The sequence below is a fragment of the Perca flavescens genome, chromosome 12 (genome assembly GCF_004354835.1).
Source record: "Perca flavescens isolate YP-PL-M2 chromosome 12, PFLA_1.0, whole genome shotgun sequence".
Taxonomy (NCBI): Eukaryota; Metazoa; Chordata; class Actinopteri; order Perciformes; family Percidae; genus Perca; species Perca flavescens.
The window spans coordinates 4,505,078-4,530,598 of NC_041342.1; the positions used below are offsets into that span (position 1 = coordinate 4,505,078).

At 42.9% G+C, this 25,521-nt stretch overlaps 1 protein-coding gene across 1 annotated transcript; it reads right to left on the reverse strand.

The window, feature by feature from the left end:
• Window positions 1-5,128: 5,128 nt before the first annotated feature.
• pax3a (paired box 3a) lies at window positions 5,129-23,959 on the reverse strand. The gene is made up of 9 exons (XM_028592639.1): window positions 23,588-23,959; window positions 22,664-22,899; window positions 22,044-22,173; window positions 21,673-21,816; window positions 12,372-12,571; window positions 11,575-11,740; window positions 11,188-11,408; window positions 7,357-7,620; window positions 5,129-6,221 (listed from the first exon to the last, which is right to left on the reverse strand). The coding sequence occupies exons 1-9, from the start codon at window positions 23,670-23,672 to the stop codon at window positions 6,204-6,206; spliced, it is 1,464 nt and encodes a 487-aa protein (XP_028448440.1). The 5' UTR covers window positions 23,673-23,959; the 3' UTR covers window positions 5,129-6,203.
• Between the last annotated feature and the right edge of the window lie 1,562 nt (window positions 23,960-25,521).

The window sequence follows — 25,521 nt, forward strand, 5'->3', positions numbered from 1 at the left end:
CCCGAATCGAAAGGAAGAACCGCAATTGGAATCACAATTGTTCAAATCCAAACGATGCCCAACCCTACCACTATCATCTCAGGTACAGGCAGTGAAACAGATATTTGTCTTACCCAATGATTAACAGTTTGAAAGGAAAGAAACATTTTCTTTGACTCTTTTCTCTCTCCGGGTGTATTAAACGGGATCGCTCACCTAAAAGTCTCCGTTTCAACCCACGAGAAGAAAAATTAAGATGGGATTTTAGAAGTTGGATGTAGCGTAAGTATTTGCAATTTGCAAACAAGCATCATTAAGTTACAGTAGTTCACAAGAAAGCCACCCATATACTCGGTTTGCTTGTATATCCAGTGTGTGTTGTTTCTCTCAGTTTGTAGCCTGAGCCCTTCTGCAGCAGAGCAGTGAAGGCCGCACCCTGAAGTGGAGACACATCAGACCCATCTAAGAAATGGTCTACTTTTATCCAGAGGATCATCTGTGTGGCCAGGCCCATCGCCAGGTGGGCCATTGGGGTGCAGCCGTGGGAAGGAGAGGTGCTGAGATAATATATAATAGAATAATATAATAGAATATACCTTAACCCCCAGGTTGAGGTTTGTTATCCGTAATCGGTCACATAACAACCCATATGTCCCGCTCCCTGTTATCTGCGATATCTCATGTAATTATTTTCCAGATGGTTTTCCTATAGTATTTAGTATAGTATCCTGTAGTCATTTGTCTGTAGGCCTTTTGATCTGTCGTGGCAGGAAAGTTTGGACCAGATTCAGACAGCCTCTGGCAGGAACTAAAACATTTTCAAATGCAGCTTTCAACCAACAGCAATGCTTAAAAACATGGTTTCGTCATAACTCTGTTAGTTAAACTGATGACTAAGCCTATACATTTCTTAGGCCACATTTCTTAACTGTGCTGTTTTTTTCATAGTGTCATATTGTTTTTACCTAACATTGTGTAGTGCTGTGAACATGTGATTTACATAGTTGCAAATATTTTGCATGAAAATGTAATTAAGCTGTAATGCTGTGGTTTTATTGGCTAAATCACAAATGCATTGCATGCATACATTTAAAAAAAAAAAATCAAATGGCATCGAAAATGTATTTTGTGAATGCAACAATCTCACAAACTAAATAAACATAATCAATTCGTCCTTGAGTTCTGTCCAACAATACATAAAATGAAATTTATGTTAAATATTGACGATATTTCAATCATTTTCCATTATCGTTTTTAATGAAGGCTTAAAAAAAGACCCTCTCTCTGGCTACGGGTACTGGGTTTGACTAGAGTGAGAACAGACTGAAAGAACATGAGAATTGTTTGTTAAAAGGAATATTGTATTAATGATCAATCCCCACTTCAAGCCTTTGGTAACAAAATGACTCAAAATTACTCAGAGTTAAATGTTTAAGAAGCTCGCCCAAAACATCAAGGCAGTGTGATTTGGCTGGGGTAGGATATACACGTGGTGACCCCAGCACTTCAAGGGGAGGATGAGACAAAAATGTAATTATGAGGCTGAGGGAAGAAGAAGAAGAAGAAGAAACAGGTCCACATGTGGCCTCGGGGACCGGCATAACCTCTGGCAGCGGATAGTTCAAATCAGACAAAGCATTGTCAGTCCAGACCCACCTTTGACCCCGGATGTTTTAATTTCTTGCAAACATTTAATACGTTTCTTTCCTTTCGCTCTTTCTCTCTTTGATGGTCATCCTGTGGCCTGCCAGCGCTGCTGCTGGTCTGCTAATCTGAAGCGTCCTCCCCAATTCTCCGCAAAGGATAACGTTAGCGATGTGCGGTGCAAATCAGAAGCGTGTGTTTTTCTCTGTAAACTCCTCTGCGCAATCCCGCTGCGCAATTGGAGTTAATTCTACAGAGTGAGTCTCGGGCTCACGTTTCGCCACAGCTTTGTAAACTTAGATCATATGGGGTCACCGGGAGGTTGAGGCGGCCCTGTAGCTGCGCGTCCACTCTCCAAAGATCAGTTACAATGTAGAATGGCAAAGGAATGTCGCTCAGTCCCTGGCTATTATTGCATGGAGCTTTTTGGCTCTAATTAGAGCCAATTTGAGAGCGGAGTGTCATTATAATTGACTCAGGAACATTGTTTTGCATTCATTTACATTTTAGGCACATATAGGCTCAACTATCTTAACCGTGGTTGATGCTGCAATTACTGTACATCCTATTGTGAAATGATACGTTCAAATCATGCCCACATTTAAATACTTTATTGATTTATACATAAAAAAAAGTCTAATATAAATGCTTATGAATGCCTTTAGCTTAAATGCATGGAAATAATGTGTAACCCTTTACTAATTTGTTCAGTATGTTCAGTTAAGTTACATTGAATTCAGAGAATGGAAAATCCAATGGCAGATCAATACTCTCTCTCTCTCTCTCTCTCTCACACACACACACACACACACACACACACACACACACACACACACACACACACACACAGTGTCCATGTTGTCCACACCATCAGTCTGCTGAGGTATCCCTGGTTCCCTGTGGTGTGTGCATGTCGAAGGCCCCGGTGTTATTGATCCTGATTGGGCCTCACAGGAGGAGATTCCGGCCTGCCATTGACCCACACTTCTCCACGTTTCCACCCTTCTCTCAGATCATCAGAGGCAGCCGTCTCCTCCTGCCTGCCTGCCTGCCTGCCTGCTTGCGTGCGTGAGATTTCTGATTGTCAGATGGAAGGGGGAGAAGGGGGAAAAAATGAACTTACTACAGGTTTTTGCAAAATCACTAGCAGGTCTTGTCTGAGTAGTCCGCGCTGACGTTTTTCTGGCTTGGTGACTGTCAAAACATTCCCCCATGCGTTCATACCCTCCCTCCTTCTCCTTTAGAAAGCTTGTGGCTCACAGGCTGCTCTCCTCTTCAAAGTAAAACTTCTCCACCATGTGGCCTGTGTTGAATTTTTGTGTTGACGGCTGCCCAGTACTTATGAACTCCTTGTACGGGTCCTTTTTGTCCTCGTCGCTGCCTAAGCACTTGAAAAGTGTCATGGCAATGAAGGAGTAGAAGATCATCACAAACAGGATGTAGCAGTAAGCATTGTCGTAAGTACCCCTGGAGTTGGAGATGGGAGATGCTGGACTGGTGCTGGGCAGAGGGCTCACTGTGGTGCCGGAAACAGTCATGTTGATTTGCTGTCCATTAATGTCCATACCAGTGTCCTCCAGAATCTGCTGGCATCCAGAGAGAAGAGAAAGTAGGAGAGTCCGGTTCATGCGTTTCATAGCTATATTAAAGGTGGAAGACTTAAGTGGAGAATTTTGACAGAAACAAAATAGATATTAGACAGAGAAGGGACCAGGGCGACCGAGAAAGGACTATAGATAGAAAGTGTGAGAGGCAAGCACTCGCCACTTTAGGAAAGGCACGCCGTGAGTCATCCACCCACTCTTCAAGAGACTTGATAAGGCGGTATTTCAGAGATAAAGCCCACTCCTTCTCTGTCCTCTTGGATGCAGCTTAAATATTGCAAAAGCACAACTATGACCTCCTTTTGAGAGTGATTTCTACAGAATTGTTTGTCATTTTGATCAGAAATGAATCTCAATCATTCATACACTCTTAAGATTACAATTCGCCGAGCACATTTTGGCTCACAGTATTTTCTAAAGCTCCCTTTTAACTTTTTATTTTTTCTCAGCCCGTCCTCTTTGTGCTCCTCGCTTCACTTTCAATGTGGGGTCTTGGAAGCTGCAGAGACGCTTGGATTGTTGTCAGCTTCGGTCAAGTAGTCTACTCATTTCAAAGAGTGTCGGGGTCAGAGGTTAAGTTGTCTCCAGTGTGTTGCTGCTTGACTGACACTCCGCTCCAAAGCAAACCCTTTGGCTTCTTCACTCATTGTGTCTTACAAGTTGAGCACTTGTTAAAAAATAGGAGAAAAAAACAGTTTGTAGATAGTAAAGAAAATAGTGAAATGTGATCTTGCCCTGATCTTATCTGTTGGCTGTGTTGGACGCCGAACATAAACATGCAAACCTGCCAACACGCAAATACTTGCATACAAAAAATATTTCCAACATACAAAAACAAACATTCAGTATATATGTATTCTCACGCATGCACACTTACTTATACCATGAATGACAGGGACAGCTGCATACCTGATCCCTAAACCTCCAGAAGAAAAGAAAGAAGAAGAAAAAAACGCCAGGGAGTGATAAAAATGCACCGGTGATATCTGTAACCTTTTGAGTAGTCTGCCAACTGGGTGAACAGTGTTTTCGTTTCTGTTAGGAAGTGAGAGCCGAAACCCTTCTGCACCCTGTACAACCATGTCAGTGACTGATGTCCTGGTGTGACTATGGGCCGCTGTGCTTATATAATTTACAGCAGCTCTGCTTTAGTCATTAAGGGGTGTGAAGGAGCCCCTAGGGAGCAGGAATTTGTCCAAAAGGAGTGTTTATGAAAGGGGATATATTTATGATTTAGTGCTCAAGGAGTGTGCACGAGGGGTGCTGCTCTCAGAGAGTAGCTCGTCTGGATTTAGATAACAGGGTAACAGCTGGTATGTTTAAAATGGCATTAAAGAGAGAAAGAAAGAAAGAAAAAGAAAAATTCTCTAGTCTGACAGTTTATTAGAGATTTTTTTTCAAAGGCTCAGATTTTAATTACTTACATTTTTCCTATTTAATTTTAGTCGGTTTACAGTTCAGTTATACTTTCTCTAAATTTAAATTGAAGATCTAGACACTAAAGCCTTCTCCACACAGCCAAGAGTACAATTCTGGAGAATAAATGCAGAGGACTTTAAGCCTTTATTTGTTTATTTATTGGTCTGTCAAATTTAAACATGTTGAATCTAAAAATGATAGAATTAGCTTATAAAATACCCACCAAGTTTAATTTCTTTAGTTATAGAATGTTTATTCAAACATTTTTTTTTAACAAATAAGGACATGACCTTAGTTTTCTCAATGGTAGCTACAGCCCATTAATGACACTCAAAGTCACAACGTTCTACATTTTTATATAGTTTATTATAAATAGGAAATAGTGCTGTATTGTACACAAAACTTACAACAAAATCATGTTTTACACCAATGGAAATGGAAATTATACAAAAGGAAAAAAAAACATGTATAATGAACACTGTGTAAGACTTAAGCACTTTAGAGCACCTAATACAAAACGTACAGAAGAGACGTAACACTTGAACAACACTAAATAAATAAGAAATGGAACGAATGTTTGCAAGTTTCTGGTGAAAACTAATTTAACACAAGCAAAAGAAAAAATTAACTGTCAAACTGAATAATGTATTCACTGGCAGAGAATTTTTTGGCTTAATGACATCACGACTAGGCTTGCTATTTTTCATCGCTGGATGATTTCCCCTGATTGGTCAATGCACACAACCCAAAATTATTGACATTAAAATGAGAGAGCGTATAATCAGGGACATTTGATCTGTGTTAATTTACATCACATGAGGTATGAATGTATTGCACTTTCTTTGGGTTGCAGTGGCTTCGCTATGACTTCACTCGATTCATGCTTTTCTGGTGTTTTTACCGGTGTATTTCCTGGTGTATTTTCATCTGAAAAGTCTTATACAAAAATTGCATCAATGTACAGTAAATATTATTTTCCTAAGACATTGTGATAAAGAGATCTTTAGAAGGACATTGCCGCTGAGCACCACACGTTGTCACCGTCCAGCCTTTTGATAACTGTAAGAAAACGCTCCTCCTCTATCCAGTTGGGCCACAGAAGCACAGGGGGCGTCCCACGTCCACCACTCTGCCACTTATTACAAAAATCTAATATGGAATCTTGAATGTATTTACTCCCCTTTAACCCACCCAACCCCCCGTCTTCTTTTCCTCTTTAAGCATGGACAACAAGCCATGCTTGGTCCATGGAGCGTGACGTGACGCACAAGCAAAGCGATTGCCAGGTAACAGGAGAGGCTGCGCCTTTGGTCCTAATTATTCCAGTCAACCCCCCCTCCATCGCCATCACTACACCTCCATCTCAACTGGTTCCCTTGCTGAAGCAGGACACCTCAACCCCTTCACCCACCCAAACCTCTCTCTCTCTCTCTCTCTCTCTCTCTCTCTCTGTGTCCTTGGGGGCTGGGGATGTTTGGCAAAGGCGGGTGGGGGTGTTCTCTGGCGATGAATGTCAGACTGGCTGGGAAGCCTCCTGTTCAGGCCATGCTGGGGGCTTCATATAATGAAAGGCACCTGAGGAGAACAGGGAAAGACAGAAGGAGGGTTAAAGTGATTCTTTGCATTTCATTCAGCTTCAAATCCTTCAATGGTTAACATAGCAAACAGTGGGAATGATAGGTGTGATGTTGACAGGAAGGCCTGTGAAAGAAGTGTTTATAAGAGCACATGAGAGCAGGTGAGAATGGAAACTGGGGTCCTAGGTTAGATAATAAAACTCTAAAAACAGGTGAAAAGCTTTGGGAATCTCCTGAGACATTCTTTGAACCTAACGTGGTCGGTAAAACTAGCCTGAGACTGAGCCTTAGCCTGGATCTGTGGCTCTGCTCCACTGATCAATAACAACTCTAAATCTGACCTTCAGTGGGACACATGGTTTTAATCCTGGCCTGCCAAAGGCCATAATCGCCCCCTGTTAAAGAGCCCCATACCCCCACACACACACACACACACACACACACACACACACACACACACACACACATACACACACACACATTTCTCCAAACCCCCGAAACGCTACATGTGGGTCTCTCCCAGGACTGGATAAATTAATGACATCAAGATGTTGCCACTGATGGGCCGGTCAACATGTGGTAGTGTACCTCAGATCAGCCCTAGCAACACACTGCACTCTCCTCTCCCTGCTGTCAAACACGCTTTGGGAAGTGGCTCCTTTCATTTGGGCGGCTATCTTTGTTACACAGGGGTCATTACATGGCTAGGTGAGCTACGCTGAGGGTTTGATAGGCAAGCTCATCATACAGGGTCATGAAAGGACAGCGAGAGAAAATGTGAGTGTTGGGATAAGAGCCGGACATGCCTCCGCCATCAGGTCGCGTGGATAGCCGGATGATGGTAATATAAACTGAGGTAACCTGGCCACTAGCGCTCTCTAACATACATGTAATTTCAGCACAGCACAGGGTGATTTGAGAAGCTCGCTCATCAGAAAGGTCTGCACAATCATTGTGGGCTGTGAGTTAAAAAGTATAAACTAAATTGCATTGCCAGAGCAGGGGTTATAGAAGGACCTAACCTCTAATAAATTATAGATGTACTTAAATTTAAATATAGAAATTAAACCCCTAAATCAGTATGAAAACACCAGTTAGGTACAATTAAAGAATAAAGGGTTTTTCAAGCATACCTTGCTCTGACTGTACTGTCCATACTGGTAGGATGGATGGTGGTCCATGGCATAGGCTGGGGAGGTGTAGGAAGGTGGACAGTAAGACTGGGTGCTAGGCAGGGTGGGCATACTGGTCAGGCCTGGTAGAGCCTCCAAGCGCTGGGAACCATGACAGCTGGCAGCTATGCCACCGTTGGGCTCCAGGCCTCCAGTCAGTGGGGAGAGGGCAAAGTCACTCTGGGACTGATGTGGCACTCCACCTGGGTTCAATAGGCCCATTACCTGTGGGGAAAAATAAGAGGAAAACTGGGCGATTAGAATAGAAAATCACAAAGTAAATTAGTAACACTGTTAAATTTCATTTACCAATACATTTCAAATGAAAAATACATAGCCAATTTTTCAAGTTTTGTTACACCATTCAATCAACATTTCCACTCCACTCAGGTGGCCTAAAGTTTAAGCCCTCTCATTGCTTATTGTCAGAAATACATTATTACTGGCTTCCCTCAAACATGTGGTTTCCCTTTACTCTGCTTGACTGATTGGGGAGCTGGTGGTGGCTAAAAAGTTCAATCCTTTAACATACTAGTGGTTTCTGTTGGAGTTATCCTGTCAAATTTATGGATGTAGAGGATTTTTTTTCACTTTTATTTGTCCTTATCATGACACTTGTGGGCTTGTAGCATTGTGTTACAAATGGAAATGATAGAAGGAAAGAAATTAAGAATCTAAGACATTGGCTGATCATAACATAAGACAAAATATTTAAACAACACATTTGTGAGAATGCGATGCATTTGAAGGTGAATTTAAACAGATTTGTATTTGTCCACTGATGAATTGTGTCTCTTTTCTTATTGGCTGTCTTTCCCTCTCTCACTTTCTCCTGATGTCTTAAAATCACCGTGTCCTTGTGAGGCCAGGGTGAAGAGGCCAAAGGGTACGTGGGAATGAGTAGCGGGGTGTGTTTGTGTGTGTGAGAGCTACCTCTCCTACGTGTGGTATTGTGTATTTAATAGTAGTGTGTGTGTGTGTGTGTGTGTGTGTGTGTGTGTGTGTGTGTGTGCGGTCATGTGTAACATAAGCATTTTTTGCTCTGATGTCAGGGTTGTAAGGGTATCGGTGATACATCGTGAACAGCTGCACATAGGTTTGCGTGAGAAGCGAAGTCACGAAAATGTCTAAAAAGTGAAGTTAAAGAGTGAACACGATTTACAGGGAAAAGAGTTACAGTCTATGTAGGAGAATATACTGCTAAGACCAAGCAAAAAAATAAAAAAATACACTTAAAATAATCTGAAAAGAAAACTGAAAAGAAAACTATCCTATGGCTCTGAGTGATGTTAAAACATGGCTTTCCTAACTGACAGCCAGCTTGCACACACACACACACACACACACACGCACACATGTACCCATACTGAGGCAACCTCAGTGTCTTTTATGTATGTAATTTACAGTTGGTCTGTCAGAGTGATCTGACCTCACACATCTATCTGACGAACACATCAATGCGGCCTACCACCAAACCATTATTATTATTTATCTTACTGCTATATACTGTAAAATACAAAAGTTTGTTGCACACAGAGTCCATCACAATTGGAGTATTTCTAAATTGAAGGTGCATGGTTTCCAGAAAATACAAATTCAATTCAGTTACCCATACATCTTCATGCAGCTTTAAAAACTGTTAAATGTATCCTTTTCCTAAAGCAGCAGAAAATGTTGTAGTGTTTATTGAATTATTTAATTTGTTAAATTATTGCAATACAAATTTAAGGTTTAATGGAAAAGATCTTTTTCCTGGTTATCGAGTGCTGTTTAGCCATATCTCCGTGCAACATCACAAATGCATGTGTGGTATGTGTCTGTTAGCGTCAGAGGGTCTGTGTCTATCTACATGCTCATGCGTTCAGGCACTTTGTGTGCAACCGAAACGGCAGCAGTTCCCGATGGTGTCTGTTTTGAGGTTGTTCCGGGGATTAGGTCTCAGGGGGGTGCAAATCCCGGCCGCTCGCATGCTTGCTGAGAAAGGGTTCCTTTGGTATGCACCAGATCAGCGGTGAGACGCCAGAGACCCCGCACCACAGGGAAACCACTGGCCTGACTGAAGCACCAAATACAGAGCTAACTGCTCAGACAACGATATCACCTATCTAAAGTCAACATTATCCATATCAAAACTCCATAGCGCTCTAATGTGACCATATCTGGAGTTAACTGAACCCCTGAATCTCCTGATGGATACAGTAGCAGATAGAGTAGCTTTTGTAAACAGATTTGGAGTTCAGATAACCAGATCATCCCAGGGAGGATTTAACACAAAAGTAGACCAAGCTGTGTAGCTACTCCAGAAAATTGAAGGCCGTCAAGTTTTCTAAGTGCAGAGAGGTCTTCATGTATTAACTATCAATGTCAAAGAATTTAATCAATTCTCATTTCCTCCCTCTTATTAAGTTCAAATCAGGGAATTAATTCTATCCTCGTCCTAAATAGAGAAAACTGTATCGCAATATACATTTAAACAGCTGCAATGAATACGTGAATTAAAAGAAATTAGCCAACAAAGTGAGTCATTTGCATAAATTACACACTTTGTTACGAGGGGATAGATTACTTCATTCCAATCAATTAAGACACTGGAACATTCTGTGATTGCAATTCCAGACTGAGAAAACATTCCAGGCCTGCCGCCGTCCCTACGCAAGATTAGATGTCCATTCTGTACGGAGCTGCCCACTGAGGTTAATGCTGAAACCATCCAAGAGGCCACAGCACCTTTAGCCTTTTTATTGGAGCTAGTCACTGTTGACCCTGTGGGTGTGCAAACTCACACCACAGCCATGCGCTCAGTTACAGGAGAAGATATGCATACCAGCTATGTTTCAACAAATTACGAGTTAGCTCAGTTGGCTCAGATTAAAACCACCAACCACTGACCAATCGCAGCTTTCCTCATGTCATCTTTGCTCTCCCCTGCCCTGTCTCTATATACTTTTATCTGTCCAGTGAAAATAAAAATCTCCAAAGAATAATGATTTAAAACTAACGTGTGGCTAGTTCCTGAGGAGAAAACAACTCATTCTAGTCCATAACTAGAGCTCATGTATCAAAGCAGTCAATTATATTCAGCCACAATGGTGCCACCTACCACTCTCTGACCGTGCACCCTGGCAGCCACAACAAAGATCTTCTTTTTTTCAATATATCTACATCCTCAGGCATTCACATAGTACCAAACCTGCCTGAGGCAGTTTTTTATCTGTGCCTGACAGGAGTCTGAGATACTCTCTCATGGGAATTAGTACCCAGCATGCATTGCATGTGGGCCGGCCACCCTTTGTGGCGGTTAAAAGCTCGTTTTCCGCCTGTTAGTCCATCTTCTGGGCTGGTAGGGAGCCACCGATGGACACTGATGACTGTGTAATCGACCATAATTGTCTTTTCAGTTTTGATTTGTGTCATCGTCCAACATCTATACATCCTTCCTCGTGCCTGGGCCTTTCTCTCCCCCCGAAGACTGACGTTTGCCACATTTTAAATTCATCAAACGACCCATCAGAATAAACAAAAATGAAAAGCTACCGTGTTGCTTAGCCTAACAAGGTTTTCATCAATGTCACTGCAATGATACCTCCTAGGTCACACACACAGCGTGTATCATTATCCTTCCATATGGCGCATCTCATAAACACCATGAAGAACTATTAGTGTCCTGTTTCCTGGTATGGTAACGTATGTGTGTGGGTATAGGAGGATGTACAGGTAAGCAGGTATTCATAGGTTTGTGTGTTTCTATTAGTATTTCTATGTTGTATTGTAATAAAGGATGTAGTGACGAACCTGTGGTGAGAGGCTGTTGCCGATGCTGGGGTTGACAGTGTTGGTGTGTCCGGTCGGGGACACAAAGCTGTCCGAATATCCTGAGAAGCCGTGACGTCCAGAGGACAGGCAGTACGCAGAGCTTCCGTCCTGGGAGCCCGCTGACGAGCCGAGCCCACCCTGGTGCACAGAGGTGGGGGGCAGAGGCTGCGGTCGGTGGACTGTACTGGGCTGCTCGGATGCTGCAGAGAATCAAACGTTCTACTTAAAATCCCATTTTGGTTTCATCCAGAATTCTGCCGTTAATAAGATAATTCCAGATTCCGTATCATCCCATTTGCGAAAATCATTATTTATTTTTTTAAGCATACATTTTAGGTATGTTTGGGTGCGTTCAGCTGAACCCACCTTGAGCTATAGAAGTGGGAGTGTAGGGGCTGTCGGACAGCTGATAGGGCTGCAGGCTGGACATAGCTGACGGAGGGAAACCACCAGGAATGAGGTGGTTAAACGCCATCAGTTGATTGGCTCCTGCTTGCTTCCTCCACCGGGCTCTTCTGTTGCTGAACCACACCTGAGAGAAAGACAGAGACAGAAGTGTTTTATGTATATTTATTTGTGTTAACCCAAAATAATAAGTTGACTTGTTCAGTACCTATGGTGTGAGTGTGCTTGGTGCTTGTGAATGTGTGTGTGTGTGTGTGTGTGTGTGTGTGTGTGTGTGTGTGTGTGTGTGTGTTCGTGGCCTATCTGACCCATCACAGGAAGCTGAACCGATAGAGATCTTAACATCTAGAGTGTGCAGTGAAACCACGGACATTAGCATACATCTTTGTGTGCTACAGCAAGTCAATAGGTTAAGTGCGTAGAGACAGAGCAGACATCTATTTTGGAATCTTTTCATAGCCCATTTGTATAGTGTCTGACAAAAATAGTGAGCCGTCTTCATAAACAGTGGGCGCAGTGTATCTGAGTTTGTCTGTGCCTATACATGTGGAGAAGGGGGTCAGGCGTGGGGTTGATGGTGTCGGGGAGGGTGGGGGGGGGGACATGTCTAATGGCTGTAAGGAATGTGTGACAACATCCAAAGGCAATTTAACGCCCACAAAACACATATCCATGGCAGATCGACACATTGCTATGCTTTCAAGATTGGCTCTCGGAGACTTTGAGTGTTAAAGAGTGTGTCTGTGCAAGTGTCTGACCTGAACTCGAGCCTCCGTCAGTTTGGCCCGCTGAGCCAGCTCCTCCCGTGTGTAGATGTCGGGGTAGTGCGTGCGTTCAAAGGCCCTCTCCAGCTCCTCCAGCTGCTCCGCGGTGAAGGTGGTCCGACTGCGACGCTGCTTCCTCTTCAGGGGCAGGCCTGGCTCTGAGTCCACGTCGGAGCCCTCGTCCGAGTGACTGGCTGGAATTGCAAAACAAACAGACTGTTACTGTAACGTTCTAGGGAATCAGGCTGTATTTACCCAAATCAAACTTTGGGTAAATACTAAGCTGGGACAGATTTGAGACAAAAGGTTGTGCTGAGTACAGAGCAAATTTAGATTGTGTCCCTTGAACTCCTCAGTGGTTCCTGAGGGGATCAAAAGCCAGAGGCTGCTTGAACATGGATTAAAAAGGGACCAGATCCCTCTGGGGCATCTATTCCCTGGGACACTGTGTCTCTCCCAGTCTTAGCCCTGCTGTGCGCTATGCCGATAGGGTCCCATAGTAAAGAGTAGGCAGCCTTTTGCAGGTGCTTCTTAATCTGTTTGTTCAGTTGAGGGCAGGAGAGAGCGACTGGGTAACTGGGAGACTGCCATTGGGATCTAATTCAGCAGAAGAAGGGAATCAATGAAGGCTTGAGACTAGAGACAGAGGACTATTGCTGCCTTTCGGGGGGAGGTTACCCGTCTATTAAATAATGATTAGGCTCCACAAACCAGCGTGACAGCCTGCCATTGTCCGCCATTACATGTCTGCAATCCCCCATCTCTTTCTCAGTCATACGCACACTCACAAACATGCATCTGCTGCGTCTCGGCAATGGGCTTTCACTCAATGAACGCAGTCTATGACAATGTGTCAAACACAGATGGACACAAGACAGAAAGAGTCGGAATCCACTCCCAAATCCATCCCAAAGGGACCTCTTAAACCTCATGAGGAAGGTTCACTGCACCTTTTCGACACTCTGCAGACTATGCAGCCAACACCTAAGCTGAGAGAGAGAAAAAATAAGAGACTCAAAAGCAGAGAGACAGGTGTAAGCAACAGCAAGGCTTCGGCAGAGGACTGAAGCTTGTCTGTTTCCCTAGACTTCTCATTCTCCCTCTGCCCTCCAGATTTAAAGCTTTAATTAAAAAGTGCCAAGTCAGACATGGAGGTGTGGGGGTGGGGGGGGTAGCAGGGATCTCCTCTTGCCTCTGGAGCCGCTGGAGCCAAGCAGGAAATGTTTGTGCCGGTTGCCAGTGTGTGTCTGACCAGGCATTACACACGGATTTGCTCCCTGGGAATGCTGCTGTGCTCCGGGCCGCCAGCACACAAGATTCTGATGCTGAGAGAAGCTCTTTATTACATTTGAACCAAGGGCGCCACGCTGGCATAGAGTCTCACAGAGGATTGGCTGGATGCTTAAGTCCTCCTGGAGCATGCACTGTGAGTTTGAGATGTGGTTTGTTCTGGTAAGGATGTGGCCTGAGACCAGTTGGAGCAAATTGTATAGTACAACAGGGATAAGGAGGAGGAGGCCACACAGCATGAAACATACTTTTCCTATGAGCACATTTTTTAACATCAATATTGTTTGAATTAGTAAGTGAAAGTTACATTCGTCAGCACGTAAACAACACAAAAGCGGAAGACTACAAGTAACAGCAAGCAAAGTAACGTGCAGTGTCATTACCATTTTAATGACGGAGGAAAAGAGAAAAGAAAGAAAAAGACAGAGAACCAATGACGACGCGGAAACGAAAAGATTCCAGAGGGAGGGAAGGAGAGCTCATAAAACTCCTCAGAGGAGAAAGCTCCCTATTGGCACTGTAACTCATGTTAACTGCAGGGTGGGGGTGGATCTCTCCTCCGTTGACCCCATTATTTCTGTCTTTCCTTCTCTTTTCCCCCCTCCTTTTTATTATTAGTAACTACAGAGAAAACACTCCGTCACAGACTCTCCCTTAATGGCAAATGACATTGTTGCTTTTGTCATCCTCTGGCTTGCACTCTCTCTTTTGCTCTCTTCCTCTCTCACTCGCTGTCTTTTTTTTTTTTTCTTTTTTTTTTTTTTTTTTTTAGAAGTGATGAGGCCAAGCCTTTGTATCTTAGCAGGGAAAAGCCTGTGGCAGGCCTCTGTTGGACCGATTACCACGCTCCATCTGTAGGAGCCATCAGGGACGCCCGGGCCCGCATTCAGGGGTCTGTCACCTGCCCAGCAGGGGAGTGCAGGGAGGGGGGGGGAAGGGGGGGGGGGCTGTAGGGTTAGATGGGGGCTGTAAGGCCAGGGGCTGAGTGGGGGAATGAAGGGTGGGAGGGAGAAGGGGAGGCACAAAAGGGTCCAGAGAAGGGCCACTGGGGGCTGTGGAGGGGCACAGCAGGGGAGCACTCCTTCATCCCCTCCCTCCACAGCCTGAGGGGCACAGAGCTGGGGGGGATGGGGGAGTTGAAGAGGTTGACATGGAGAGGAGATGGGAGGCTGAAGGCACCTGAAGAAGATGCTGGGGAAGGGGTGTGGGGTGCCAAGCTAAGGAGAATGGGGGTGCTGGTCATTCAGAAAAGCGGACCTGTCCCTTTCCATCTCATCCATTCACTTCACTTCTCTCTTTGTGTGCTTACCCGTCGCTGCATCCACATTTCTGACATCTTCAAACAAGGCTCTTACGTTGCAGTGGATCGATTTTGAGGCACGCTGATGCAGAAGCGGACTCAGAGAGGGTTGTTCCCACACATTCCCCGCGACAAATGGCAGAAGAGGATACTAAAACACACAAAGGGAGGCCTCGACCTCCTTACTTAAACACCCAAATCAAATTTTACGCTGCAGATAAAGCACTAGGGAGCTGAAAATACTCTATAGCCGCTCACAGTTTGGCTGTGGCCCGGACAAAAATCTTGATAGAAAGATAAATTATTATCCGTGAAGCGGAAATTGGGGCTGCTGGAGAGTTATCCCTGAAACAGACGCTTTTCAAAACAAAGCAAGATGTAGAGTAATAAACTGATAACAAGCTAGTTTAGATAGTAGAGTGGATCGTGGATGATTTATTTAACACAGTTTGGAGGCACAGATTAGGGGAGTAGAGTATTCAACAAGTGAATTCAACAGGTTCCTTTCCCTGATCAGAGACTCCCAAATTAAATGAAACAAGTACATTTACAGGTGTGTTTGTGCTCACACACATTACACAGTACACAGTACACACGCTCAAAGACCAGCAGGAAAAGGACAGTGCTACAGATCTACCACTCAAGGTAAACAGAACCACTTATCGATCAAGAGAGGAGACTGACAGGCAGGGAAGATAAACTCCAGAGTGTCACAGATGTGAACTTTGGGAACGTCCACTTCCATTAGCTTCACCTGCAGCAGCAGGGCCTCTAACAGGCCAAAAAAATAAAACGAGGATTCCAACTGCGAGAATAAAGACTGCTCTTGTTTACATCGGCCAAGACTCGCCTTGCCAAGCATTCACCCCCCCTCCCATCCATTCAAGAGATGTAAATTTGAAGAGACATGCACAGACGCTCACGTCCATGTATCCAAATTCACACACGTAGCTTGAAATGGCAAAAAAAAAAAAAAAGTGAATGAGGTGAAAAGAGTGACAGTAAGAGCGAGAGATAATCAAAATAGGTATTAAAGGAAAGTAAGTAAAGAAGCAAGGAAATGGGAGAAGAGAGAAAGAATGAAAGGAAGGATGGATGAGAAAGGGATGAAGAGCATCAGTGATAAAGAGAAGCCGAGCATATGGGGCAGTTTATAGCCTTGTCTTGGTAGGGGCGGCTAGCCCTTCCTCCAGGGGCTGTTAATAGAGAAGGTAATTGAGCTGGTGACATGTGTTCGCAACACAAAACAAAGGGCAGAAGAGACAAATGAACTAGTTATTTGCCCAGGGAAGTAGATCTGGCCCTTTCAGGCCACAGAGCATAGTGCGACTGGGACACTGAATAAAATAGTGGCATGCCACATAGAGCCAGAGCGAGCAGATGCACTGGAGGAAAAGAATAGTTAACTGACAGCGTATGGGCTCAGCTGGGGTTAACAGTTAAGGGAAAAAATGGGAGTGAGTGGGCTGCTCACTTGACTTGCTAAAGAGCCCCCAGGATCCGCAGCTGCCTGGGAAAAGGGGGGGGGGCAGATAGAGAGAAAGAGAGAGGGAGATGATGATGTGATGGACAGAAAAAAATGGAGTGAATAAGCGCAGGAGGTTGGCACTTAACGGACAAAGAAAGAGCTGGCGATATGACTATGAAAGATGTATCTCTTTCTAATATTGGTGAGGTGACAAAATGCCACAAATGGCCCTTCATGGCTATTATGTGTGCCCAGTGTGCGGTGGTTATTATTTAGTTCCACCGTGGTGCGGTTAGGTGACAGTTTCACGGTGGCATTTCCACCCTCGGGGCATGGACAAAGCAACGGCACAGAACCCACGCAGGGACAAAGCAACAGGCCAGTCTGCCGCACGTTCCAGTCAAACGGAGACTAACCAGCAGAGCTCATTCTCAGCCCGGCCATGTTTAGGCCCGGACAGCCGAGCAAACCAATCCCCCCACTCAGAATAACCAGCATATACTCTCTCCAAACTGCAAAACCTGTTCTTGAATTCACACAACAGATTAAAAGCCTATGCATTTTAAAGCGATGGTTAGTCTAACACTGACTCCCTGATCTGAGTTTAGGGAGTTTAGGTCAGTTGTCATCTTTTCCCAAACATTATTGTAACCTCTTTTTTCCTGGGGCCTGATAGTTTTAACAGTCAAGTGACCCTAGGTTAGCCCCTGACCTTTTCACAGCTACTGCACAGCGCTGCAGTGAAGACGGCCTCACCACTGACCCTGCAACAAAACTTCACAAACTCAACAGAGAGAGAAGACATCATCACATTCACACGCTTTTTTTTTTTTTTTTTTTTTTGCAAACACTCATTTCTTTTGGTTTTATGAGCTAGCCGTGCAGATTTTTTTTTTTTTACTTTTATTGTCGTTTTAATGCCTTTGTTTGGACAAATGTAGGACATAAATGCTGTAACTTAGAACACATTTTCTAAAAATACATAAAAAAAATTTTTGTGGAATTTCTTTTTTTTCAGACAGGAAAAAAAGACATTCATCAAAACAGCAACAGAGTTGTGCTGGCGTGCCCATAATGTGCAATGTGCTGGACGAAACAGCTCCACAAAAACTGAGGCTAAACAAAGTTAAGTGATTGACAACGCTGTCTGGCTTTACTCAATTAACTATCCCATTGTGTTCCTCTTTGCAGAGTCCCCTCGCCCCCGACCCTTTTCTCTTCACACTACTTTATCCTCCCCATCACAGAGTTTTGCTTGGCTAATACTTCCAAGGAAATAGAGAGCTCTTTTTCTACTGGGGCTCCTCTCCTTGACCTTCCTTTGCTCACTGCTTCTCTTTCAGTCACTTCACAGTGTCTTTGGGGTTAGTGGGGAGAATGCGGCGAGAGTACATCAGCGCAGAGGGGCCGGCTCAGGGCAGGACCCCGGCCCATTACTTCAAAGTTGGCCTGCATTCATTAATTGTCCTTTGAATTAATATTGGAGGATCACAATGTGGGTGCCAACAGAGAAAGAGGCTTTAATGAAGCATAGAGTCTGTATTCAGTTGCAGATCAGCCAGTGTGGGTTTTTTCTTTCTTTTTTTTGAGAAAGAGGGAGCCCTGAGAGTCATGCCAACACAGAACGTAGAAGTGTTGAAACTTTTTTGCTAATTCATTTAATACAAAATTAAAATTTGTTGGAAAAGTAGCAAAAACTGGTCTCAAACAACACTTACTGATGTTTTAAAATGTGTCTATGTTAATCTATCTATCTATCTATCTATCCCTCTCAAGGGAAAAAATTAAAATATTGTGACTTTTGGTTTGTTTCCCCCTTGAACAGTCCACAGGGCTAAACTAGCATTATACGCACTATAAATACAGGAAAACATAGTGAGGCCCACATATAAAATTCTCCATTATCCAGCCCTGAGAGGAAAATGGAAATATGGCTGTAGCAGACATTCCTCTGGTTGCATTGAGGCCTTCTGTCTCTTCTAAACCTTCAATCGTTTAACTCATTCACCGTGGAAATGCAAGGACCCCTAACAAAGACACAAGTTGTAGAAATTCAACATCTATCTCTCTGTTTACAGTTGTGGGTTATTGCCGTGCTGCCCCGGTTGGGTTTGCTTCCTGCGTGTGAGAGAGATGTATCAGTTTATGTTCTTAGATGTCTCATGAGAATATAAGTTATGAAATTTCAAAAATTGGATTAGATGGCTAGGATGTGGCAGCTGCACGTGGAAGTTTGCTACCGTGATCATTTCCCCCTTCGGAAATGCATATTACAAATACATTTTAACTGCTTTAAAATATGGTACAGTCCCGAACACAAATATGATCGTTCTGCTCTCCTTACTCTCTTAATTTCCCTCAATCTAAATCCATGCCAAAGTCACGGGGAGCCAGTAACCCAGTTTATTTACACAAACAAAGTCCTACTCAGCTCCTTTGACAAAAGCAGCTAAATCTTTCATGTTTTGTCAGCACTTGATTCCTCCTGTCCCTCTGGCTATTTGCCTGCCTCCGGACAATAGAGGCAGGAGAATGGCAGCAGATTGTTGGAATGCACCTCAATGAAACCAATTATTACATGTTGACTGCGTTCACCATGGCAGATTTGAAAGAACTGGGCTCATTCAATTTGGCACCGCAGGATTCCCTTTAAAGAAAAGTTATCCCTTTGACTGTTTGTATTTCTGAGCTTTCTTTTTCTTCTTCTTCTTTTTCCCTTTCACCCCCACTGCCATTAATGGATCCTGCGAGAGTGGCAACTTCTCTTTCAAGACTTTGGTTTCTTTAATTAGTTAAATGAGGCTAAAGTGCTAACAGTAATAAATAGGGGAAAGGATGCTATCTATTAATTCTGTGCCAGTAATGGCAAAAATTAATTATTGGCACAGTTACATTATTCAATTTTCCAATTAAACCATGTACCAGAGATACACTGAGTTACATATATTCCTGCTTTATGGGCAACTTGTGATAAATGGCACAAATAATTCTTCTCAAGCTGCAGCTCAACCATGCATGGTGTTTAAATGATCTACACTGGAGTAAATTATACCTCCATAACTCAACACTTCAAGGAGATGTAAACAACTTTGCATCAGATTCATCCCAGCAAACATCCTTTTCCCACAATGCTCCAGCCACTTGTTAATGCCATGCAGACCTGGGCCTGCCCAGTATACTTTATCCCACAAACCTTAGCAGTCCTTTTCCCAGACAAATAAATCTAAATGAGTCAGCTTTGATCTTAGCACTTAAGGAAAGCTAACAATAGTGGTAGAGGAGAAAGGGGCAGAGAGCAACAGGCCTCTCTCCACCACAACAATAGCCTCTGCAAACACCTACTTAATCAATATTTGGCCAGAAGACACTCTCTCGGTCCCCAAACCACCCTTTTCACATTCTAATGAAGAGCTATAAAAGAGAAAAACAACAACTACTTCCACAAAGAGACACAAGAATGAAGTAGTGCTGTTCTGTATATCAATGGGGGAAAGTGCCTCAGAGCTGTTTTCATGTATGATGTCACTTATTGATGTAAAATAGCTAATGTTATTTGTTTTCTTTCACAAAATTCATACCAGCCTAAAAGTATGAATTAAAGATATTGCAAAAATTCAATTTTTTCCCCCCCTGATGACAAGTTTTCGGAGAGTTGTGTAAACATACTTATTAAACAAAACAGAAAATAAATGATCAACAAATGTGAAAATCAGATGATTTCAGGAAGCAAGGATGCATCCTAATGAATTGATAAATCTGATCATTTAATGATTTGCGTTACTTAATTTCCTACTTTTTTTTTTTTGCAGTGATGAGTTTTAAAAGTTGCCGGATCAGTATTGGAGATGTGTCTCGCCTGGAAGAGGGAGAGGGAAGTGCCCACAGATATTGCATGAATGTGTGCGCCCTAGGCGGAAAGGAAAGGGGCGGACTTTGTCTGAGATGAAAGTGGAGAGAAATAAAAGGTTTGGATTTAATCTAGTGGAGAGAAGGGTTTCCCTGCGCTCGCTGGCTGAAGGCGTCACGCTCACTGCGCAAAGACTGTGACAAAAGCTCCGTGCGCAAAAGTAACGGCACCGTTCCATTTGATAACGCGAGGCCTGGCCTGAATTTAACACATTGCAGGCGAAAAGTCACGAGCCAGCTGCAAATTGCTTTTGCCAGCTGCAAAATGCGTTCATGCTAAAATCTTCATGTTTATTTTTCTGTTAAGTTATCATACGTTACACATTAACAGTAAACCCGAATCTAAACAAACCTACAACAAATAAAGGGAATAAATCTGTGCGTCATTCGATATTGCCAGAACACTACCACTGTTTTCCAGAGGTCTAGTCATTAATAATTAACTATAGACTGCATTATGTCTCCAACAGCAACCTTTCCTTTTGCGGCAACCCTCCTCAGACCCCAACAGGTCGTAAATCAACAGGTGTTTGCCTAAAGTTTGAGCTATTTTCCTATGTCTATTTTTTTATTGACAAACTGTAAAAAAAAAAATAAATAAATAAATAAAAAGTGGGCGGAAGCCCCCAAATTGGCACTTTTATTTTTTTGGAACAGTCTATAAACCAGGTCGCACCGGGCCTATTGGTGTCCCTGAATAATTCATCGCTCATTGCGGGTTCATAATGTCTTCTGCCGGCCTTTTGTCAGCGCAGTTTTTTCTCCCTTTCTTTCCCCATTTTGAAAGGCCCTGGCGTCTTTTTGTACACCACTGAGCCGCTCACTGGAGTTTGGCTTTTGTGCTCGTCAAACTGAGGTGTGAGTCTCAATGGACTCTCCCTGCTTTGTCCCCTGAAGTTCATCCTCAAGTGTCCGATTGTGTGTAAAAAAACAAAACAAAAAAAAGGTTCTCAGGCTTGGAAGTTAGACAAATGTTTGATTATCCACTTGAAAAAAAAATCTCCGCACATTTGTTAAATCTCAGAAGCCTAAACGCATGCGTAAACACTGGAAACTAACTTTTCTGGCCATTTTAAATAAAATGGGTGATCATTCCTCTATGATAAATACCATGTCTATGAATACCAGTTGAATTAGTTAATTGCCAGTTATAATTTGTATTGTTAGTATTAAACTTTAATTAAGAGTTTCCTTTCTAAAACTGATGCCGACTTCAACCGAAAATCAACCATCCACAACCAGATCAGGATATTCTCGTTCATTTAGTTTGCCACATCAGTTTGGATTGCAAAGCGAGGTTCCCTTTTATAAAATGATAACGCTGCACTTACATCTGTCTCCCAGAATGCCATCGATGCTGTGTTTGGTCCGTGGCTCGCTTTCCTCCATCTCCCTCTTCACCACTTCATCATCCTCCTCATCATCATCACCGGCTCCGCCGAATTTCGACCGCATGATGCGACTGATGGCGCTCACTTAGAAAAAAGGATGGACAAAAAAAAAAAATATATATATATATATATAAGAATAAATATATAGAGAAGTTAAGCAGGAAAACAAACACGTCCTGTATGCAAAGCAATATTAAACCGTGTTCACCAACTTGTAATTGAAATGTTATAACAGTTTTCTTATGCAATATAAGACAATTATTTTCTATATATATGGTATTTCTTTTTTCTCCAGAAACTATGTGGCCTACCTGAGGGGACGTTGTTCCTGTCGCAGATCCCATCTTTCAGTAATTTGTCCCTGATTTCCCAGCTGAACATGCCCGGGTTTTCTCTCTTGTACTCTTCGATTTTCTTGTCCACCTCTGGAGTAGCGGTTTGCTTAGATAGGACGAAGGAGAGAAGAAGAGTTTGTCACGTCTTTTTTTATTATAGGCTAGGCCTTATATTTTTTAGATTCAAGGCCGAATTCGTTATGGGCGAGACAGAGAAGTTTGAACTATTTGCCATAAGTTTGGACGGATAAGCAAACTACAGAGGTGACACCAAAGTTCAAAAGATGATTTAGCTTTATCTTAAAGTCAAACTTGTTGAAGTTGAAATCCACAAAGACTTTGAATCCGTTTTTTTTTTTTATTATAGATTATAGTCTCTGTGTTTCACATCCAAACAGTGGGGTGTGTTCCCTTTGGAAATGAGATTTTCCTACAAAGTAACAACTTGATATTTAAATGGCATACCAACCTGGCTCTTCTCTAAAATGACTGCTTCATTTCACATACACTGGTGCTTGCTATCTTCACATTTCAGTTTGTATGCCATATATATGTGAATTTACCAAAACATCAGCGGGCCGTTCTGTAGCTCTCACCTTGGGCTTGCTTCCTCCGATGGCCCCCGGCCGGATGGAGCCGGTCTCCTGGTACCGGCACAGGATTTTGGAGACACAGCCGTGGGACACGCGCAGTTGACGTGAGATGACACACGGCCGGACACCGTGATGGGCCATCTCCACGATTTTATGGCGGATGTGGTTGGGGAGAGGCCTGCCGTTAATGAAGACACCGCCGAGCTGGTTGACCCGACCCTGTCCCAACGGAGTGGAGACTGCACAGCGGCGCATGTGGTTCAGTTAGTGCAATACTCACAACTCTGCCAGACTTAACAATGTGTGTTGTCTTTGGTTGAAATATTCCAAAACGAGTTCATTTTATTCATTTATTTTTAGCGATGAGAAACAACTTACAACTTACAATCCTACAAAGGACCTTTGTAGGATATCATCGACGAGCAGTTCCACTTTGAAAGTGCAATATGGAAAATCAAAGACTTGCGTTGTTAAAATAAACTCGTCGTTTATCTTATAGGTTAAATATTCAGCCTTAAAAAAAGTCGAATTTTCTTAAAGAAATACAAATTTTCCGAAAGTGGCGTGAGAAAACAAAAAATGTGTCTCTCCCAATTAATGTGACAGAGTGAGACATGATGCCACATTAAAAAAAAAAAAAAAATACACACAGACACAGAAAGAATAGCCTGAATAAATAAAATGTAAATTAAATTGAATATCGTGCCACTTAAAATATAGGCCTATAGACTTAACCCGGGATAGTTAGATAGATAGATTTACTAAACTCAGAACACGACTAAACGAGTGGTTCATAATGACAGGCTGTTGTTTGCAGATTTAAAGCTTTTCAGAACTCGAGTTTGTCAACTTTACTGAAGTTATGGACAAGTTGGATTTCCTCCTAATTGTCCAGGCTGTGAGCAGCAACTGGTGGTAGTCCCTTACCTTCCAGAGAGTATCCTCCCCGCGGATAATTCTGGTGAGGAGTCGGTCTCATCATTCTCGGTAAACCTCCAGCAAGCGCTGTCATGACTCCTGACCTTCCGTCAGGTAACAGGTTAAACGAAGCTGCCTTTGTTTGTCGCTTTTAATCCCAACAAAACACCCTTTTGTTCGTCGTAATGTGTCTCTGTTCTCTACAGACGCGATGCAGCCTGCTTCTCCTTGAGTAACAGGTTGCCTCGACCACAGGGAACAGCGTCTGGATCCCTCAGAGGGGAGGCTGACTGCTATCCACAGAGTTAGAATCAAAGCGCAGGTCGCTGACAGTCCTGCGGGGGTTGAGAGGATGCTTTGAGAGGATGGATGGAAGTCAAACATTTTTATCTGTGGTCGCTGTCCCCTCTGACTCCGCGCTGCGCCTCCTGATTGGTCAAAGACCCGGACGTTCGGGGGCTGGAGGGGCTCCGTGATTGGACAGAAGGAGCTCCCCTTCTGTCTGGGTTGACCTCACGAGGTCAGCTTAATGTGTCACACGCGTCTGCTGCTGCTGCTGCTGCTGCTGCGCAGGAAACTTTTCACCAAGTGCACAACTTTGAATAAAACCAATGAAATAACTGCATGGACGAAGGTAGTTCTGCCTCTGCTGAAATATAATGTAGCCTAATAGGTGAGGCATCCGGACACTGTTGGGCGTGTAGAATAATGATTAAAGATTGAAGATGGAACAGTCAAGAGAACAATATCGGCTACAGGTTGATTAGCCTACATATATATATATATATATATATATATATATATATATATATATATATATATATATATATATATATATATATATATATATATATATCATATATATATATCACATCACAAATTACTAAGAAAATGTGAAAACACGGAATTATTTCACAAAGAGCTTCCATTAGTGCATAGTAGCTAAGTTGTCTGGAATACAAATGTTCTTATACAGCATTTACACAGCGCGCGCACACACACACACACACACACACACACACACACACACACACACACACACACACACACACACACACACACACACACACACACACACACACACACATTATTGCATGTTCAATATTTCCTTATAATTCAAAAAATAATTCGTGTGATCTTTATCATCATCAATAGTAGGCTACAGCCTAATAGCATTTGTCCATATTTTTTTTATTACGTACGTGTTTTTGTATTATACTTTTTATTATAAACATTTACTGTAATGGCAAAATGAATTAAATTTTTTTTAAAATGCATCGAGTTAGACTTAAAAGACATCAGCGGTCAGGATTGTATACGTGTGGAGATTTCCCTGTAGAGCTGAGAGGAATATGAAAACAGCTACTGAGCAGCACCTATAGTATTACTGTGGTGCATCCCAATCATGTTTGCGCAGAAAGGCAGCAGCACGTGGGCACACGTTCACCATCGACTTCATTTTTAATTCTACTACTGCAACAGTAAATAAATAAATAACAGCACTTAACAGGCCCGTATAAACCGTATAGAATAAAGTTCCTGAGGTTCTTCTCATATGACATTATTATTATTATTATTATTATTATTATTATTATTATTATTATTATTATTATTATTATTATAGCTCTTAATCCTCACCAAACATCTCTTTTTCAAGAGTGCCCTGGCCAAGACAGGCAGCAGTACAGTCGCACATACACGCAAACATAAAGTAGGCCTGCGCAAAAACAGTAAAAACATAGCCTAAAACAACAACAACAACTAAAAGCAGCAAACATTGCACTCAAGAGTTTCGCTCCAGCAGACAGCACACACAGTGGAGGTCACGAGAGAAATATGGCGTGGATGCGGGGGATTCCCAGCGTGGACAGTTCCACCACACCCCACGCAAAACCTCTGCACGGTCATCTAATAGTTGTATGAATTTAACAAATAGGTGGTGC